Here is a 14,901-nt window from a genome sequence, read left to right as displayed (position 1 = left end):
TTACTCCATGCTTCTTGTGGCGTTATGTTTTTTACAGCAAGGGTAGGACTTCGGTTGAGTACATGAACACTCCAATTGACTGCTTCTGGCAAAAAAGTCTTTGGAATTTTTTTTTACCAACATGTTTCGCACCATGTTCATAATCGTCTGATTCTTTCTTTCTGCCATGTCATTTTGTTGCGGTGTGTATGAAACAGTAAGTTGTATGCATATTCTATGTAATTCACAAAAACTTGCAAAATTATGTGGGTTAAATTCACCACCATGATTGTACAAAGGATCTGAATATACTTGCCAAATTCTTTTTCAACACGAACCTTAAAGCTTTTAAAAACAATAAAAGCTTCAGATTTATCTTGCAAGAAATAAACCTATGTTTTTCGACTATAATCATCAATGAAGGTAATGAAGTACCTTTTGTTTCCATTCGATGTTGGATTGACTGGTCCACAAATGTCTGAATGAACCAACTATAGGATTTGCTCAGCTCTCCATGCTTTTCATTACGGGAAAGAATCACGATGTTGTTTACTAACAATACAATCTTCACACATTTCTGTGGGACAATTAATCTTCTGCAGTCCTTCCACCATGTTTTTTTCATGTAGTGTTTTCAAGCCTTTGAAACTCAAATGACCATAACGAAGATGCCACAACCATGTTGGATCTTGCATTCTTGTTGAGAGACACTTCTGGGCGTCATACTGAATGTGCAGAGGGAACATACGATTGGCTGTCATTTTTGCTTCTGCTATTAGGCCCTTCTCTAGATGATGAATTTGACACCAGCTTTGTTTGATGATGATGATATAACCCCTCTCTTGCAGTTGGCCCATACTAATGAGGTTGCTTTTCAAATTTGGGATATAAAACACACTAGCAACTGTCTAAACAGTGTTGTTTTTCATATGGAATTTGATATCCCCTTTCCCCATGACAGACATGCAGGAGTTGTTCCCAAGCTTCACAATTTCTCTAAATGTTTCATCCAAATCATAAAACGACTTGTTTCCACACATGTGATTGCTGCAACCCGAATCTAAATACCATGTATCCCTGATGAATTCTCCTTCTTGTCGATGTAAGCCATCAATAACATTTCTCCTTCAGTCTCAGCAAAATTTACCTTGGTTACCTTCTCTTTGTCAGGGCATTCATACTGATAGTGGCCAAGCTTATGACAATGATAACATTCCACACTCGCCTTATCAAATTGTGCTCCTTGATTGTAGGAAAGTTGGCATCCTCTGACTCTTCCTCAAAATCCCCCATGTCCTCTACCTCTTTCTAGAGAAGTAGTTCCTTCATGAGTAGTGACCTTCAAGGCTGGCTCCTCTGCAACATATCTGGTCATCCTCTGCTTATGAACTAACAGTGAGCTTTGCAACACATCAATCGAAAGACTATCTATGTCATTCGATTCTTCAATGGCACACACCAATAGTCAAATTTGTGTGTCATTGAGTGAAGAATTTTCTCAATGACTGCAATATCTTCCAAACTTTCTCCATGAATGCGCATCTTGTTTGCAATTGATAGTGTTCTTACAAAGTAATCATTAACTGACTCTCCTTCCTTCATGTGAAGAATTTCAAATTCTTTGCGAAGAACTTGGATTTGTGCACGTTTCACTCGTGCAGTGCCTTGGTACTTCTTCTTCATCGAATCCCAAATGTCTTTAACAGTGTCCTTCTTTAGGATGGTTCTGAGAATGGCATGATCTATTGCTTGAAACAAATAGTTCTTTGTCTTCAAATCCTTCAATCTCTAATCCTCCAACGTCTTTCTCTGCGCTTCTTTCAAAACAATCTCACTAGCAGGCTCAGCGATGCCAGTTTCCACGAGAGTCCAGTATCCTTGGATCGCAGAAAATTTTCTACCAACAGACTCCAATGATCATAGTGACCATCGAAGCGTGGAATCGCAGGTTGCACAAAGTTGTTTTCAGAAGCCATTGAATATCTTGTTGCGGCAAGAATGAAAGCTGCTGCTTTTTCAAATTAGGCCCCAGTGGGAGGCTCTGATACCACTGTTGTCAAATTAAGTTTGCAGAATGAGTAAAGAGAAATGCCCGTATCGATTCATTGACATGAAGTCCAATTAAATACAAAATGTAAATAACTGAAAGCTAGAAAGTAAAGCGACATCTAATCCCATGACTAACAGCTCTTAATAATCTGGGATTCTCCTAATGATTAGGAAAAGCCAACAGACTTCCTATCAGATAGGAATTTATTGAACTACAAACGGCTAAATATCTTAACAGAAACGACACTTTATTCCTACTACCTAGGCAACTCATCATCCCTAAAAATTGACCAAGCTTTCACTGTAGTACCATAACTGCCAAAATCCCTTGTACCACAGACCCTTGAATTGAAAGCTTATTTCAAAGAGTCCCTGCAATTTTCATCCTCAAAAAATATTTATGTTCTATAGGTATTATTTATTTATTTGATTGTTCATTGCATCTTGATAAATTTCAATGTGTGCAAAACAATTATGCGTGAATAAAGTACAAAATGAAAAAAAAAATCAAACTGCGCAAACTGAGGATGGAAAGCAAGTTATTATTTAATATCGAATTTGATTAATAATCAATCAATAAAACAATAACAAAGTAAAAAAAAAAAAGTCATTTATTTGAAGCTAAGTAGTACAATAAAACAATACAAATCAGTAATATTATTACAACCACAATAATTTCCTAGAAGAAAATGTGGGAATTGGAAGACAAAGATCCACTGATGTCACGAACCTTGAAGGATGCAAACAAGGAAAAGAATTTATCAGACATGGAAACCTAACTTGCTGCAATACTTCAGCCTTTGGTGCTATTCTCATGTACTCCATTGTTAATAAATTAGTTTGTTAAGAATAAAAAAAATAAAGAAAAACAAATACAACAAGATAAAAAATCAAAATAAGATTAGTAGCTAATATGGAAGATGATATACAATACCTTATTATATTTCATGCCAATGTTTATTCAATTCTCGACTTCTTACGGCTACGAGCTGATCCGTCCTCCATTCGAGATTTTGATTTTCTGATATTGCAATCATTTGTGTTATGAGAAATGTTGAGAGATTTCTTTGATAATAATAAGAGGAGATGAAAAGAGGCCTTACATGTTATCGTTGAGTTGAGTACTTTCGTCCTTCTTCAGAAATTGCTTAAACCACTTCACAGAATTTTTGGCATATCGTTTCAAGTTGTTTTCGTAGTCAATGTAGAAGAGACCAAACCTTGAACTATAACCGGATCCCCATTCAAAATCATCCAAGAATGACCAAGCAAAAAACCCCTTGATATCGACACCATGGTCACTGCAAAAGTCAAGTTTTTAGAGCAGATCAGACTGAGAAAGAAATTCCTTTTAAAATAAAAACTAGTACTGTTTGAAAAAGGAAGCGAGAACATGAATTTGGAAAGAAGAAACTCACTTGATAGATCTCAGAACATTGTGGAAAATGTCTTTATAATATTGCTCTCTTATGGCATCATTGAGGGCTTCCTCTAATGACGAGGAATTCACGTCATCAACTCCTAATTAAAAAAAAACGAACAAATCAGTAAATCAGAGCTTCTTGACAACTATAACCATAAACACACGAGGGTTGTTAACTCTGTTCTTACCATTTTCAGTGATATATATTGTTGGATTTTCATACGCATCCTTTATGTAATTCAAGAGATGACGAATACCTTCGGGATAAATATAAAGCCAACTTGAACCCGCCTGCGAATTTGATTTATATATCTCAATACCAAGGGGAAAAAAGAAAGATTCTACATATCAATTACTAATTTGTTGAAACGAAGAATGAAGAATCACATTCACCTGTGGGCCTATTGGGATTCCATTTCTCTCCCCTGTACGTAAAATAATATATATCAACATAAGTGAGAAAGTACTGTAGAGTTTTAGACCTTGTATTCTTCTTACTCTGAGAGTTTTTTTATCATTTAATTAACAAGTAAATAAATATTTCACCTGGCCAGTTAACACGAGCATCTTCCATAAACCCAATATTTTTATAGTTAACATCCTCAACATTCTGAGCATAGTATGTCGTGTAGTAATTGACCCCAATAAAGTCATAAGATCCTCTCAGCATCTTGGATTCCTCCTCACTGAATCTAGGCAATCTTCCTCCAACGTAGTCGTGCATATTCTGTGGATAGTCACCTTTAGTTAGAGGATCCATGTACCTGCCAAAAACATAAAAGGACAGACTAGATTAACTGGTGATCTTGGTTTCTTCTCCATAGAATCCAAATTAATATTACTATTGGGAGATGTTTGTTACGCACTAGTTTTAGTGATTCAATAGATAAATGTGATTGAAGGACAAAATCATCCTTTTCCATATTTTTCTAAGGAAATTGAAGGATATAAGAGAGGACAAAACGATCCTTCTCCATCGGATCGAAAAAATGATGATAAGAAAATCTTGTTATATTTTTTGAATGTTTAAAATTATTATTCTTTACTGTAATAATAACATGATTTCCCATTGCTATTTAACTTCTAGCAAAATACTTACCATCCAAGCATAAAATCAAGGCTTCGTTTAGTTGCCATCCGATCACTTTCACTAGTTGAGTAAGGTTCAAACCAATAAGAAACAAGTGTTATCCCAATTTTTCCTCCTTGACATGTCTGAAGAGATTTTGTCAATGATAAAGCACAATCACACTGAAAACTCAACTGAAATATGTTATGAAACGTACTACAAATTACAGCTTGAGCTTTCGCAAACCTGATACTTTTCCTTGTATACTTTCACAGCTGTTGCATGAGCAAGCAGTAGATGATGGGTTACTATGTAAACCTCAGTGACACCAGAGATTTTGGGTTGGCTTGGATAATTCTCCAAAGTTGAAAGTCTGCCAGGTGCTATTGTGCCCGTGTCATAACCATTGACACTGAACATATAAGGCTCGTTTAAAGTGATCCAGTGCTTCACTCGGTCTCCAAATTTTTGAAAGCAAAGCTCCACGAAGTCTCGGAAATCATTTCTACATGAATTTTTAAATTATTAGATTCAAGCATGGAGGATTTAAATTTACGTTATGACACTCTGAAGCAAATATAATGTAAGAAAATTTTAAAATCATGAGATGTTTATATAATATTAATATAAAAATGATTGCTTACAAAATATTAGAGCTTAAGAAACCACCATATTTGTCTTCAATTGCTTGTGGAGTATCCCAGTGAAAGAGAGTTACATAAGGTTGTATATCTGTACATTTAAAAGCAAAAATAATATGAGAAAATTAAAGTGTGGAACGTTTATATGAAAGTTTGGAAAATGCTTTTCGCATTTTCAAAATTTAAGCAAAATAATATTACCAACATAATTTTCGAAAGTTTGGTAAATTTAAGAATTTACCATGGCGAGTTCTACTTTTAAAAGGATCATAATATGAAACAGAGTCATTGAAGAAAAGGAGAAGATCGTAACTGTTTTTTATGAGCTCATCGATGAGATTGTTGTAAAACTGGATCCCTTCTTCGTTTATTCCAGCACTTAGTCTGCCATCTGATGAATTCAATTCGATGATTGAAAAATCAAAGTAAGAAAAAATGTGGGACTTCGAAAGTCAAGACGCGTCCCATCCTCGTGAATTAAAAAGGAATGAGATGTAGGGTAAAAACAAAAGAAAACACTTACGTGGTAATACCCTAGACCAAGAAATAGAGAATCTGAAAGCATCCATTCCCATTCCCCTCATTCTTTGCACATCTTCCTATAACATTTTGTGTGTAAAATATATCAACAAGTGTAATGGTGATCAGATCCACAAAAGGCAACTAAGAGAAAAATAAGATGAACATCGTACCTTATAGCGATTATAGAAATCAACTGCCACCTTTGCATTGCTGTGGTCACTTATCCTCTCTGCAAATTTTCATAATTTGGGCTTAATTTCGTTTGAATATGTATTACTTGAGAGATTTATATTCGTTGTTGTAGGTAGGAAAGCATTGTAACGAACTCCTGCATTGAATAAAGAGATACCTGGATGCTCCTCGATGAAGGTGTCCCATATATTTGGCCCTTTGCCTCTCCTGTTTGTTTCACCTTCGAACTGCATATAATTTAAACGTTATCAGAGAACAAACAATTGAGGCGTTTCTCTCCTCGACCAGAGTAGTTGAAGCAATGTTGTACCTGGTAAGCTGATGAAGCAGATCCAAAAACGAAACCATCTGGGAAAGAATTACGACTCAACTTGGCAATACTTCCCATGATATACACTAAGTCTTTGTTGAACAGCCTCCAAGAAGAGCAATAAAAGCTTTGGATTGGTTTACCAACTTTGCTGACCAAAGGGATCAAAATAACAGAATAAAGAAAGTATTCTGAGATAACAATGAGAAATAAATAAATGAACGTATGATGTATATATATTTTGTTGCAGGGAAATTTGAGTAATTATTTTGTAAGAACATCGAACATGCCAGAGCCTATTTATAGGCATCATCTGAAAAGGTTATTCTCCACAATCAAGCACCTGGACAATTATTATTTTTTTATTATTTCAATTGACCGATCAAAGAAAATTCAATTTAGAACTTCTAATTGTATATTTGTCATTTGAGGAATTTGCAGTGTTGATAGAAACACCAAACTTAAGATTCCGTGCTCTAATTGCACTGTGATGCATACCAATTGTTCTTGAAGCAGAGAAAATTAAGCAACCTAATACAAAAACTTGGCAATAAGAGTTTATGTTGAACTCTTTATGTGATGAAACTTGGCAATAAGAGTTTATAAAAACCTAATACATGTTCAATTCTTTATGTTGAATTAGTCAAGTCAAGCAATACACATAATCAGAAAACTTAAAACACTATTTCTTTCAACCTTATCTAAAAACTTAATTTTTTGGGTTGATATATTTTTTTTATATGATATCAAAATTTTAGAGACCAAATAATTATAAGTTTTAATCTCACCATCTTATTTTCTCTTGTAATTAAAATTAATTTATAGTTTGAATCTCACTACGTTTATTTTTTTTCTAATTAAAATTAATTAATAGCACGAGGTAGTGTGGGCATGTATAAGTTTCAAATTCAAAAGGCTTTCAATTGAGATATTATGTTAGAGAATAATATAAAACTATTATTGTAACCTTACCTAACAACTTAAACTTTTAAATTAAAATTATAAGTTTTAATTTAATATGATATCAAAATTTTAGTGACCAAATAATTACAAGTTTTAATCTCACCATCTTATTTTCTCTTGTAATTAAAATTAATTAATAGTTTGAATCTCACTACGCTTATTTTTTTCTAATTAATAGCATGAGGTAGTATGGACATGTGTAAGTTTCAAGTTCAAAAAGCTTTCAATTGAGAGATTATATTAGAGAATAATATAAAACTATTATTGTAATTAACCTCACCTAACAACTTAAACTTTTAAATTAAATAATTCTTTAACCATAACCAATACAAATCTAATTATGATCAATCTCTAAGAGGACCTTTCATCAATCGTGCAAGAAAGCATGAAATTTGCTGGAAAACCAGTTACCTTTATGCTTTCAAGCGATCAACTAGTCATCAGCCTGGAATTCAATTTTACATTTTCAATCAAGTTTATCTACACGAAAACTTCAGTTTATAGCACGAGGTAGTGTTGGTTTTCCAATCAAGTTCATCTACACGAAAACTTCAGTTTCTTTAGGAGAAATAAATTACATTTTCAATCTACCATCGTGATCATGTTGACCAATCAGCGGTATCACAATAACATTATCAAAATGTCAAAAACTGCAATTGCTAGTTCTGTGGGTAAATTGCATAATGACCTGCATGTCCTTTTCTGTTGAGATTCAACAATGACCTTCTTCGTTGGTTGTTTTTAGAAAACGCGGGTTTGCGCTGGTTCCCTAGTGGTGAATTTAAACACTGAATACAAAGCTTACCACCAATATAGTGTATCAAGTTCACGTAATTGTTTTAAATTGTTCTTTGTTAGAAAATGGTTTTAAAAACATGGTTAATTGGCACTTTTAAAACCAAATTAAAAGTGGAAACAACTTAATTTTAGGTTAAAATTTACTGGATTCTCCAATAAATTTATTTTTTATAACATGGAACATTAACATAATTAAAATAAATTATGGATGAATGAAAAATTAATCTCAAAGAACCTTTAATTGATTTATTTTTATGAAATCTAAAATACTTTATTTCATATTTTTTAAATAAAATTCAAGATTTTCTTGTACTTTATATCGTGGAAAGTTTAATAGTCATAATTGAGCCAAAATGAAGTGTGTGTTTTGGGCGTACGTCACACATTGCACTCACTCGATGCAGGTACAAGCAAAATAATTAATTATTATCAGTCTATTGTAGACTTGGGTTTGTTAGAAAATAATTCTTTGATCCATAGTTTTTTATTTTACCAACCCATAAATGACAACCTTCCGAATAGATTTATCTATGTAAAAATGTATAGTTTTTTAAGTAAAATTTTCATTTTTTATGTTTTTATGGCACATAATTAAAGAAAAATGGTGAAAATTGATTCTAATAATTATCATAATTAATTTCAGATTAATTTTTGTTTGAAAACTCAATACATATTGATCAAAATTGATTTTGACAAAAGTAGGTATGCGATTGATAAGATAAATTAATGATTCAAATGCATAATTCTAAAACCATAATGGAGCACTACATTGTCCTAAGAGGGTAAGGCCAATTTTGACAATATGTCAATGACAACACTCAACAGTGTCATTTTGCTCATATGTATGAGGACAAATTATCCTGTGATGAATACCAATAGTTTGGAAGAAACTATTTAGCTTACGATATTCACAACCCCAATCACTTTAAACAAATTTAATTTTGTGTGAAAACTAACGCTCAACAAGCACTTGAAAGCAATGGAATGTAGAAAACACATCTGATTTAGCAACAAGAGTGTTGCTACCTAATGTTTTACCCAAGTTTTTTGATAATTTTTTTAAAAAAACCAAAATAGCAAAAAACAATGAAAACCCAAAAAATACGTTCTTAATATATTTGCATCGTTTTTAGCATTTTCAACGTTGTCTCAAAAAATTTAAATTTCAAAGGTCTTTTAAACGCGTTTGAATTTTAATGTGTCATTTCCAAAATTATTGATTTTCCTTGTTGAGTCAATGTTGATTTTGCTTGTTTAAAAACAAATCAAAATACACATGTTTTACCAAGCATCGTTTTTAACCCTTTCCTGTTAATCTTAAAGGGTATTTATAGGGTTTTATTTTAGGAGGGGTTTGAATCCATTCTTGACCTTTTAATCTTAAGGGAAGAGTTGTGAACTCTTGATAAGAATCTGTGAGAAGCCTTTGATTGTGAACACACGAAAAGAAAGTTGGTTTTTTACGCAATTGTGTTTCAACCATAGGTGACTAAGTTGCCCACTTTCGAGGCTTTATTGAAGCAATTATAACATCATCATCGCCTGGGACAACCTGAAGTTGGTAGAGGGGATGCACACCTTTCATTTGAATACAACCTTGCTTAATTTGGAGGCCTATAGCTACACATCCAGGTGTTTGAAGTTACCAACTCGATCACCCAAAATGTAGCCTACTTTCGAGGCCTTGTCGAAGTAATTCTAATGTCATCATCACTTGAAAGCACTTGAATTTGGTTGAGAGGATGCACACCTTTCGTGTGAGTCTAATCTTGTTTCATTTGAAGGTTTGTAGCTTCACATTCAGGCATTTGAGGTTGCCAACTCGATTAGCAGAAACTATAAAAAACAAAGGCCAAATCATTTGAAAGACGTGTCACTCACCTTCTCTTCTTTAAGTCTGAATGATGTTTCATCTGGTTAAGATTAGAGTTTTTAATTTAGGATTTGGAAAAGTTCAATTATGTCCCTATTCTGCTAATTGTGGCATATGCACCCTTAATTGGCTTTAAGCTCATTTGCCAGCCCCTAAGTTGACCACATTTTTCATTTCGGTCTTTGGTTCTAAATTTGTGCATTTTAACCCTTAATTGTATAACAAACTTTCAATTTCTTCAACTTGGCCCTTGATTCGACCCCCCGGACTTTAATTTCTTCCTTTAAAGCCTAAATTAAATTCAAAAATTAATTTTTATTGCAATTAAGCAGTTAATAAATTCAATTATACCTTGAAAAATTCTAATTAAGTCCGTAAACATCCAATTTTGAATTTCTCTCCTCAAATTAAATTTTTTTTACTAATAAGGTATTTATGAGTCAAAAATACACTGTTAAATTTTTCAATCTTTTATATTTTATCCTCTTCAACCAATCTTCGGTGATCTTTTGGGCGTTCTAGTATATTTTTCTCACTAATATATATATTTTTTGTATTTTCTCTTTCCATTTTTTTTTTTGTTTGTGGAGCCCAAAAAAAAAGGGTAACAACATATGCCCTCTCTTTACAATACTTACGAAGCAAAGACTTGTTAAGTGCTTTGCATAATAAGTTTATAAAGATAAACGAATTGTTCTTCAAAACTAATCTTCTTAAAGCATTTAGTTTGGTTGACCTAAAACTCTATCTTTGCAGCAATCTTCTTCAACTAGAACTATGATCAAATAATTTATAGCTCGGTTAACTTGAAATTCCAATCTGGTGATTCTCTATAACAAAAACAAAAATCTTTGTCTATAACTTGGTTAACCTGAAATCCCAATCTGGTAATTCCCTTTAATCAAAACCAAAATCTTTGTTTGCAGCTCGGTTAAATTGAAATCTCAATCTAGTGATTCCCTTTCAACCATAACGAAAATCTTTGTCTACAACTTGGTCAACCTGAAATCCCAATATGGTGATTCCCTTTAACAAGTGTCATAACCTATTTTTGGGTTATTCCCCAATTTTTACCTTTTTCCTTGTAAAAAATTAAAAAAAAAAACAAAAAAAAAAAGCAATAATAATAAGAAGACCAATAATTTGGCAAAAGTTGGATAAGGAAGGTTCCAGATATATACAGGAAAATCAAGTTGAAAATTTGGATAAAAGTTGGAGCCTAATCATACCTTATTGTACCTAAAACTAAAGAGACAATGTAGATTTGAGGTCAAATTAAATGATTTTTTGACGAATCTGCATAAAAATTAAGTTTAGGGATATAATTAGATTTTTAATAGGCTAATTTCATTTAATCATAGAAAAAATTAAAAGTTTAATCATGTTTAAAAATTAATTTGGATCAAATTAAAGGTTCGTCTAACAACACCAAGGAAAGGCTTTAAGCATAGTGCATTAGCTCCTTCAGTACTAATGTCCCTTTTTTTTTATCTGTATATGTTGGCTTTTTATTTTTCCTTATCCGCTTTCCCTTTTTGTGTTCTTTTGTTTTTTTACTTTATTTTTCCTCTTCCTTGTTTATTGTTTTTGGCTACATTCTAATTAGCCCCTTTAATATATCATTAAAAAAAAAACAAGAAAACCAACTTCTATTAGATAATAATATCAAAATCCTAAAACATAAATGAAAAAACATAAAATCTTAAATAAAACAAGAAATTTTAAAATGTATATATATATATTTAAAAAAACCCAAACAAGATCTTCCGTGTCTTATTTCAGGAAATCCATGTAGAAGATAGACAAGCAAGGAGGGTCCCCTGTTGAACTAGATCTCGAAAATCTCATGTAAAAATTTAAATCCAATCCAAAATGTCACCCCTAGGAAAAGACAAGCTATTTCATCCAAGACATACTTTTTTTTGTTTTTCATATGATTTGTCCATATATTATTCAAATAATTTACACTTTTTTAATTTTTTAATAAATAGTTCAAAATTAATTATAAGTGAATAAGGTAGTTTTGTTTATTTATTTAAAAAACATGTGTTCTTTTTAAATAATTCTATAAAAGTTTTCATAATTGTAAAAAAGTTTTAATTTGTCAATCATATAAAATAATATTTAACTGCCTAATGTAAAAATTAGGGACTAAAATTGAATTCTCCATTGAAATCTAAAAATTAATATTTAGGATAAATATATAACACTTGAGAATAATAATTACTAAAAATTTTTCACTTCACTTTATGTTATCATTAACCATTTAAATTTAAATTATTTCATTTATATGTAACATGAGAATAATTTAACAACAACATGAATAAAGCTTTTATAAAAATATTGCTTTTTTTTTATTCTATGAGTTTATTCAAAGTAGAAAAATCTAAACTAAGGCAATAATAAAGAAAAATCCAACAAACAATTATCTAAGAATTTAATTTGTAGATTTCATGAGTTTTGATATAATTTTTAAAGAATTTTAATATTTGATGCTTTTGGATGGCTCATTTTTAAGCCTTTTTAGAATTTTGATAATCAAAATAATTAATAACTAATAGTTAAGACAAATAAATATAATTTTTAAGAATACAAAATGCAAAATTTTTTAACTTAAGTATATATTATTATGATCTTTTCTCTTATTTTTCAATTATAGATGTTATAAATATAAATTAACACTACATACATGAATATTTAGTAATTAATAAATATTTTATTTTTCAATTTATTTTAATTTTATGTTAATATTATTTTTCAATATTATTCAATCATACATGTTACAAATTTTATTCATGATTTATTTTAATAAGTATTTAGTTTTTCAATATTATCAATATTTTCCCAAAATATTAAAAAAACATATAAAAAATTAAATAAGGATTCAATGTATTGAATTTGATGTAATTTAAATATGGTTTAATTTTCAGTTTTTTTATTCTTATTGGGCTTTTAAAAGTATTTTTAGAATTTAGATAGCCAAAATAAAGTACCTATGTAGTATAATATAGTTTAAGAGTACTGATTTAAGTGGTTTATTTAATGATATATAGGATTTTATATGGTGTGTGAATAAAAATAAGGATAAACGGGATTAATTAACCTATATTTTAAGATTCATTAATATAAAGTAGATTTTTTAAAAAATTTATAATTTCTCTATTAATATTTCAACCAATATAATTATTTTTCTTAATTAGATAAGTATGATTTATTTATTAATATTGATAGTATATTATAATGTTGGTCTCGTGGTAAAGGTATGACGATTCACTCACATATCACAATTTCTATTTTCTCCTATTTGCTTCCTTTCCTTTTCCGGCTTTGAATTCTTTGTGGTTCATCTTCTTTTTAGTTTTCAGATGAAATAATTTCCAAGGAAAGATGATGAATTTATTAAAATAATACAAAAGGTATATAAAGAGATGAATTATGATCAAAATAATTCTTTGTTGTTTAAACCGATTGGTTTCAGTTTGGTTCGGTTTTTTTAGAACAAAAACCGGTTTGGCTTGGTTTTGGCTCGGTTTTTTTTCCAGGTTTTTTTCTGTTTGGGTTTAGTTCGGTTTTTTCGGTTTCAGGCTTATAAAACCGAACCGGTTGGTTTTTTCAAAATTTTAATCGGTTTTTTTTCACGGTTCAGTTATTTTTTTTCCAGTTTTCTCGGTTTAATCAATTTTTTGGTTTTTTTACTCACCTCTGCCTTTAGCTACTTCATTCAGCTTTGGCTCTAATTTGTTCTGATTTTTTACGCCCTTCATTTGTATCTTTCCTTCTTCTCTTTTGATTTCAAATTCAGACAATCCTAAAAAATATTTAAATAAAGAAAATAAGAAAATATGAAGAATAAATACAAAAATATAAACAATATAGCTCAACATATTCTACTAGTTGCGAGAAACAAAAACATACAGAAATCAAAATAGAAAAGCAATCAACCTTTTCCTTTTTCATTGTTTAAAACATTCTCAAAAGCATTTCATAAATGCAGTTCTGCAAAAAAGAAAAATTAAATAAAAAAACCGTGAACATTGCTAAAAGAAAATATGGACCTTCGAAAATAAACATAAAACCTACACTTACAGAGAGTCTAAATTTTGTTTTTCGCTTAAACAAAATCATATTTTTTATTGAATGATCATAATTAAGTATTACACCTCTCTTTTCTATTTATATACACTTCTCAATTTAGGAAAATACGAATTCTCTTTTCTATTTGATTATAAATGAAAAAAGAAATAAGTGAAGAGTTCTAGATCATCATTTATTTGATTATTTCATAATACCATCCAAATAAATCATTCCTAGCTAGTATAAGAAAAACTAGCATCCATAGCCTTCAACCAAAAAGACAAATGACGAAGAACAAGCTCAAACATTGTATTCCAATCCAGCAGTCTATCCTCAAAGAACAATTTGTTTTTGCATTCCAAATACCCCCACAAAATACCATAGGATAACATTTTACATGCTCTCCATTAGAACATTTTTTTTTTCATAACCTAATTTTCCATCCTCTATTTTTGTATATATTTTTTTAAAAAAATTAGAAAAATAAAAAAATATGTCTTTCTAGCTAGTAAATTTAGTTAATTTTAATCATGTCATTATTTCCATTATTTTTATTTAATTTTAAGGTGTTAATAAACCATGAAAATCATAAAAAAAATTCAAAAATAAAAAAAAAATCTAGAAGATAAAAAAATAAAAATAAAAATATGTAGATAGGTTGAAATTTGACTTATAATTGAGTATTATGGGCAAAAATGAGTTTGAGAATTTTTAAGCCATAATTAAGGGATTAATTGAAGAAGACATTGTTAAAAGAGCTTAATTTGATTTAATTTGGCTAAGATTGAAGTTCAAAAATGATTTTGAAACAAATAGCTAAGATAAAAGTCAATTAAAAGCCTAATGGAATAAAGTAATTTAAAATTTTGAGTCAATTTTGTTTAAAAATAAATATTTAAAGAACCAATGATGAATTTGCAACAAATAAGTAAATCTAGAGGAGTAAATTGATTCAATTAGAGATACAATCTAAAAGAAATATGAAAGTAAAGAATATTGGGAAACTAG

General features: G+C 30.4%; 1 protein-coding gene across 1 annotated transcript; it reads right to left on the bottom strand.

The window, feature by feature from the left end:
* Positions 1-355: 355 nt before the first annotated feature.
* On the bottom strand, positions 356-6,433 carry LOC7472982 (beta-glucosidase 12). Its single transcript, XM_052450109.1, has 15 exons — positions 6,186-6,433; positions 6,033-6,102; positions 5,854-5,912; positions 5,685-5,760; positions 5,475-5,552; positions 5,165-5,252; positions 4,767-5,025; positions 4,551-4,666; positions 3,998-4,215; positions 3,845-3,876; positions 3,640-3,742; positions 3,447-3,549; positions 3,132-3,329; positions 2,963-3,049; positions 356-2,029 (listed from the first exon to the last, which is right to left on the bottom strand). The coding sequence occupies exons 1-14, from the start codon at positions 6,261-6,263 to the stop codon at positions 2,986-2,988; spliced, it is 1,542 nt and encodes a 513-aa protein (XP_052306069.1). The 5' UTR covers positions 6,264-6,433; the 3' UTR covers positions 356-2,029; positions 2,963-2,985.
* Between the last annotated feature and the right edge of the window lie 8,468 nt (positions 6,434-14,901).

Source organism: Populus trichocarpa, chromosome 1, assembly GCF_000002775.5.
Source record: "Populus trichocarpa isolate Nisqually-1 chromosome 1, P.trichocarpa_v4.1, whole genome shotgun sequence".
In the NCBI taxonomy this organism is placed as follows: Eukaryota; Viridiplantae; Streptophyta; class Magnoliopsida; order Malpighiales; family Salicaceae; genus Populus; species Populus trichocarpa.
This window is presented reverse-complemented; position numbering and strand designations above follow the sequence as displayed.